The sequence below is a fragment of the Microtus ochrogaster genome, chromosome 5 (genome assembly GCF_000317375.1).
Source record: "Microtus ochrogaster isolate Prairie Vole_2 chromosome 5, MicOch1.0, whole genome shotgun sequence".
NCBI lineage: Eukaryota > Metazoa > Chordata > Mammalia > Rodentia > Cricetidae > Microtus > Microtus ochrogaster.
The window spans coordinates 15,358,033-15,364,317 of record NC_022012.1 but is presented as its reverse complement, the minus strand read 5'-3'; the positions used below and the strand labels follow the sequence as shown (position 1 = coordinate 15,364,317).

The 6,285-nt window shown below is 53.6% G+C and overlaps 1 protein-coding gene across 1 annotated transcript; it reads left to right on the top strand.

The window, feature by feature from the left end:
* The first annotated feature begins 1,648 nt into the window (after positions 1–1,648).
* On the top strand, positions 1,649–5,893 carry S1pr5 (sphingosine-1-phosphate receptor 5). The gene is made up of 2 exons (XM_005346885.2): positions 1,649–1,710; positions 3,966–5,893. The coding sequence occupies exon 2, from the start codon at positions 4,041–4,043 to the stop codon at positions 5,241–5,243; it is 1,203 nt and encodes a 400-aa protein (XP_005346942.1). The 5' UTR covers positions 1,649–1,710; positions 3,966–4,040; the 3' UTR covers positions 5,244–5,893.
* Positions 5,894–6,285: the final 392 nt, after the last annotated feature.

Here is a 6,285-nt window from a genome sequence, read left to right as displayed (position 1 = left end):
CTGGGCCTCGGAGTTGTGAACAACCAGGCACCTAAGGTCCGGCCCCAATCATCCTATTGGCTATGCTGCCTGAGTAGGTGGTTTCGATTGGTTAAAACTGGAAAGAGCGGTTCTGCCCGCTGGGAACAGCTGGGTCTGAAGCTAAGGAATCCCCAAAGGGCTACATTAGGGGGCCGGACTGGAGACCTCTTCAAGGGGGTTCACCAGAGGCACAACCTAGTCTGGGACTTCTCAAGATTCCTCCCACCTGGAACAACTGTGCTCACTTCTCACGGGGTCCCGACATCTGACCAGCTGAGGCTGGAGTGACCCTGGGCAAAGGGTATGGTCCCAGGAAGGTCACTCAAACAGACACCGGAAACCAGACTGTGGCCGCTGGTCTGAGACTTGTAGAGCTGGGCCCTGGCGGGAACGTCTTGGGAATTAAAGGCGGTGGGGGTGTAGAGCCAGCTGAGGCTAGCCTGCTGGAGAAGAGGCCCGTGAGAGGCGTGGGAAAGCGACACCGAGAGGGAGGAAGAGAGACAGAGAGCAACATATGAAGGAGCTCTGAAAGACGCCAGAGAGATGCCTCGGAGCGGAAAGGCTTTTGCTGCTAAGCCCAACAACCTGAGTTCAATCCTGGGGACTTAACCAGCAGAGGAAGAAGAAAACCAATTTCGACAAGTTGTCCTCTGATCGCCACACACATGACATGTGACATGATACACATATGCACACATACAAAATACATAAATAAGTGTAATTTTAAGAAATTTAAAAACAGACCTCAGGGAAGGCACACAGCAAATAGACATCCATTCATTACCTTACTTATTCAAAAGTACTCAAGACAACGTCAAATTCCTGTCCCCAGTCGGGCGGTGGGGGCACACGCCTTTAATTCCAGCACTTGGGGGCAGAAGCAGAAGGATCTAAGTTTGAGGCCAGCCTGGTCTACAAAGCGAGTTCCAGGACACCCAGGGCTACTGAGAGAGAAACCCTGACTCAAAAAACAAAACAAAAATTCCTGTCTCCCAAAACACAGCAAATGCTATATCCTGTGGTTGAGATTTAAAGGTTCAGAGAAATGCGGCCGGGATAGAGAAGCTGCAGGGCGGGAGGAATCAGATCTTACTTATTTGGGGACCTGGAAGTTCCCCCATCGTCATCTGGCTTGCACCCGTCCCTCCCTCTCTAGCCCCTTGAGAGTGTCTAGAAAATGGGGTAGGGGCCCGTGCTGCCAGAGCAGAGACCTGTCCGCTCCCGGTGAGGACTGAAGATTGCTGCAGTCACGCCCACTCAAAGTATCTCATAAATTGCGTTGCTCAGGTACTGCGCCCTTAAGGTGTCTTTGGGATACAGGATCAGGAGACCAGGTATCAGAGGACAGACTGAACCCCTTAATTGGAATAGGGGAGTAATTCACTTGGAAAGGCCCTCCCTTCCCCGCGATTCTGGACCCTCCCACCCCGAGTGACCCTGGGAGGGGTCCCGAGGGAGAAGCTAGGACTTGCTGGTACCAGTCGCCGCTAGGGCGCTCTCCGGTGCCGCGGCGGGTGGCACAGGCTGGCAACCGCGGCTGGGAGGAGGAGGGGGCAATTGCTGGCGTTCGCCTGCACTCCGCCTCGCGGGCCCGCCCCTAGGCTTGCCACCTTCAGCCAGCCCCGCCCGCGTAGCAGCTGTGCAGTGTTCCCAGGCGCACAGCCCTGGGCGCACTACCCGGGCGCAGAGGTGAGTGTCCAGCACTGGGGACCTTGCAGGAAGTGGGACTCGGCTCCTTGGAGCTACTGCGGGGCTGGAAGGGCACAGCGTTCTTTGCTGAAGTTTCTAGGACCTTTATTATAGACCTCCCCGGTCCCCCAGCAGAGAAAACTAAAACCCCAGAGGTACTCGCAGGTCCCCTGCTGAGAAGGGGTGTGGACCCCAGGAATCCTCCAACTCAGCCTTGCTGGGCTCCTGCAAACTTTTCATTTCCCCAAGCAGGTCAGGGGACTGGGGTGTGGTACAAAAGTCCTGACCCTCTGCTGAGTATACCGGAGCAGAAAATGCTGTATAGCCCTGTCTCTGTATTTGATGCCTCTCCGGAACCCAGAGTGGCCCAACCAGTACCTCCAAGTCTGTCTGTCTCCTCAGCTAGTCCCCTGTGCGACTCTGAAACTGTCTAGGACCTTCTTTGTTCCTCTGCCTTCCTGGTATTGAGAAATCTGTACCCCAGGCCTGGGTTTTCTCATCTGCTAAGGGTACTTCTGTGAATTCTGTCACTATTTTTGTGGACTGTGTGAGAGAAACAGACACCTTTGCGTCTACTTTTATTTTGTTTGCTTGTTTGTTTGTTGAGACAGGGTTTCTCTATGTAGTTCTGGCTGTCCTGTAACTCACTCTGTAGATCAGGCTGGTCTCAGACTCATCGAGATCCACCCGGATCCATGAAATTAAAGGTGTGCACCACCACACCAGGCGTGGGTTTCTTCTGTTCAGATGTAAAATTGGACTAAGAGGATTCAAGATTCGGTTTAGTTGGTGGAGGGCATGCCTAGTATTCAGAGAGCCCATGGACCCATGTCATATAAACCGGATGGTGGCATGTTCCTGTAACCTCCTAACTCAGGAGGCAGAGGCATGAGGATAGAAATTCAATGTAATTTTCAGCCGCATAGTTTGAGGCCAGCATAGGGAACCTGTGGCCTTGCACTTTATTTTAAATTGAGCCCAAGGCTTCTATGCAAGGGATTTCTTTTTGTAAAATTTTACAGGACATGGTGATGTGTGTACCTTTAATCCCAGTACTTGGGAGGCAGAAGTAAGACTTTGTCTCCAAACAAAACAAACCAAAAACCCTTTTAAAATCTCATTTACTTATTTGTGTGTGTGTGTGTGTGTGTGTGTGTGCGTGTGTGTTGGTGGATGGTTGGGTGGGACTGTGAATGTATGCATGCCATAACACGAATGTGGAGGTCAGGGGACAGTTTGTGGGAGTTGGTTCTCTCTTTGCATTGTGTGTATTCCAGACACAAAACTGAAGTTATTAGGCTTGGGTCCTTGACCCCCGAGCCATCTTGCCAGCCTTGCAAGGTGTTTCTTTAAGAACCCATTTTTGCTCATCTGTAGACTGGGACTGAAGGAAGAATTGCTGAGAGGATCAAAGGGTTGTTGGCAGGCCAGGGGAGTCATTGTGATTTAAGAACATGTGCACCTCTACGAGGTTCCCATCCACTGTTCTGTGGCTGTGAAACTGGGCAAGGAGTGGCCAGGATCAACTTTTCACTGGGGCTTTATGGGGATGACATTTCTTTTTTTAAAAAAAAAAAACATGCAAAAGTCAATGTGTATGAAAGCATGTGCGGTGTGGGGCGCTGGGCCCCAGGCTGGTTGTGGGTGGAGGTTGTGAAATTGTGGCCTGTGCTACTGGGTGTGTGACCATTGCCAGGGCTGAGCCCCTGTGGTGGCTTCTGTCATGGAATCTGTGTGTGAATGTTTCGTGTAGAAATGTATTCTCATGGTTCCCTGCACTCCTTCCTTGCTACGTGTCCCTGTCTGGGGTTGTCTGTGTAGCCGTGATTTTCTGAATTCTCATTTGTTTACGAGTGAGTATGCTTCTTTGTTATGGGAGTTCCTTTTTATTTTATTTCATCTTGGCACAGGGTCTCAGAGCCCAAGTTGGCCTCAGACTTACTACGTAGCTGATCTTACTGATCCTCCTGCCTCCATCTGTCGGGTGTGCACCAAAAGGCCCTGCTTACTCCTCCACCGTCTTTCCCATAGACTGTCCTCCTGTCTGCTCCTGGACTGCTGGAATCGGGATATGGCCGCCATGACTAGTTATTAAAACCAACAAACAAATACTTTATTAAGTTTATTTAGTTTGTTTTCATGTGTAGATATCAGAGGACAATTTTGAGGGTGTGGGAGAGTTCAGGGGTTAGGGACCCTCTTCCAGGGCTCTTTCTCCAGGATTTTTAGATGCTGACTGTTCTTGCCTCCCATAGACTTTCGCACATTGGTCTGGTGGACAACAAGGGAGACACAGCAGCGACCTCTCTGCAGTGAGCGGCGGACGGCTCATGGAGTCCGGGCTGCTGCGGCCCGCGCCGGTGAGCGAGGTCATCGCCCTTCACTACAACTACACGGGCAAGCTGCGCGGGGCGCGCTACCAGCCCGGCGCGGGTCTGCGCGCAGATGCGGTAGTGTGCCTGGCTGTGTGCGCCTTCATCGTGCTGGAGAACCTGGCGGTACTCTTGGTGCTGGGTCGCCACCCTCGCTTCCACGCGCCCATGTTCCTGCTCCTGGGCAGCCTCACCCTGTCAGACTTGCTGGCCGGGGCGGCCTACGCCACCAACATCCTGCTGTCGGGGCCTCTCACGCTGCGCCTGTCGCCTGCACTCTGGTTCGCGCGCGAGGGGGGTGTCTTCGTGGCGCTCGCCGCGTCGGTGCTCAGCCTCCTAGCCATTGCGCTGGAGCGCCACCTCACCATGGCCCGTCGAGGACCCGCGCCCGCCGCTGGTCGCGCTCGCACACTGGCGATGGCGGTGGCCGCCTGGGGCGCGTCATTGCTGCTCGGGCTGCTGCCAGCATTGGGCTGGAACTGCCTGGGACGCCTGGAAACCTGCTCCACTGTGCTGCCGCTCTACGCTAAGGCCTACGTGCTCTTCTGCGTTCTGGCCTTCCTGGGCATCCTGGCTGCCATCTGTGCACTCTATGCAAGGATTTACTGCCAGGTGCGGGCCAATGCGCGTCGCCTGCGTGCGCGGCCCGGGTCCCGCAGGGCCACCTCGTCCTCGCGATCTCGGCACACGCCACGGTCGCTGGCCCTGCTCCGCACGCTCAGCGTGGTGCTCCTGGCCTTCGTGGTCTGCTGGGGACCTCTGTTTCTCTTGCTCTTGCTGGATGTAGCGTGCCCAGCCCGCGCGTGTCCAGTGCTCCTGCAAGCTGACCCCTTCCTGGGTCTAGCCATGGCTAACTCGCTCCTGAATCCCATCATCTACACGTTCACCAACCGAGACCTGCGTCACGCGCTTCTGCGACTGCTCTGCTGTGGCCGCCGGCCCTGCAGCCAAGGCTCCTCCAACAGCATGCAGCGGTCCCCGAGTGCTGCTGGGCCTTCGGGTGGTGGCCTGAGACGCTGCTTGCCACCAAGCCTGGATCGCAGCTCCAGCCCATCAGAACACTCTTCTCCCCATCGGGACAGGGTGGACACTAGCTGCTCCACTGGCAGTCCAGGAGCAGCCACCGCCGACCGGACCCTGGTGCCTGCTTCTTCGGACTGATGCTCTTCAACCCACTGTGACCCTTCGCAAGAGCAGATTGGTTCCTCTAATAAGTGCATCGTCTAAAGGAAACAGCCGAAGACAGACAGCAGGGATAGAGAAAAAGGAAGGGAACTGGATTGAATGTCCCATAACAGGAACAGACTAAATGCACGCTCCTCGCAGTTTGACATGGACCTTCAGAAGCAAGTGATGGAAAAGTGGACAGGCAGTGATGTAATTTGAGCTGGGAACCCCCAAGCAGCCATTCAGTGTGGCTGGAGCAGAAGCTGAGCAGCAGCATGGGGAGACTTGAGATGAAAGGGCAGATTGTGGTTACTGATTCTGAGGAAGGCCTGTGATCTGGCTCCGAGGCAGGTGGAACCCAGAGACTTCTGAACAAAGGCGGGACTTGCCCGGATTCAGACCTCCACAGGTACCCTGTGACTCCCAGAGCTCCAGGGGCAAAGGGTGCTCAGAAGCTGATGAAGTCTAGATAGGTAGGGTGTGCTAACAGTTGGCAGGATGAGTGACTGGCAGAGTTGTGGAAAAAGATAACAAGCCTGGCTCCAAAAATTTAACCCTGGAGCCTTTGCCAGATCTCAACTGTCGAGCTTTCAGAGCACGGAGTCAGATTCTTCATACAAAAACAAACAAACTACAATAAAACAGTTCGAGCTGCCGGTCTCGCTAGGATCTTTCAGAATAAATGCATTCATCTATTTATTTATTTTCACCAGAGAGCCCTAATCATCATCTTTAAGATTTTATTTGCCAGGTAATGGTGGTACATGCCTTTAATCCCAGCACTTGGGAGGCAGAGGCAGACGGATCTCTGCGAGTTCCAGGACAGCCTGGTCTACAGAGCTAGTTCCAGGACAGCCAAGACGACTCAGAGAAATCCTGCCTTGAAAAACAAAATAAGTAAACAAACAAGTAAATAAATAAAAAGTTTGATTTATTGGGTCTGGAGAGATAGCTCACCAGTTGAGAATACTTGCTGCTCTTGCTGAGGACCTGGTTTTCTTCCGAGCACCCAAGTGGTGGTTCATAGCCATTGGTA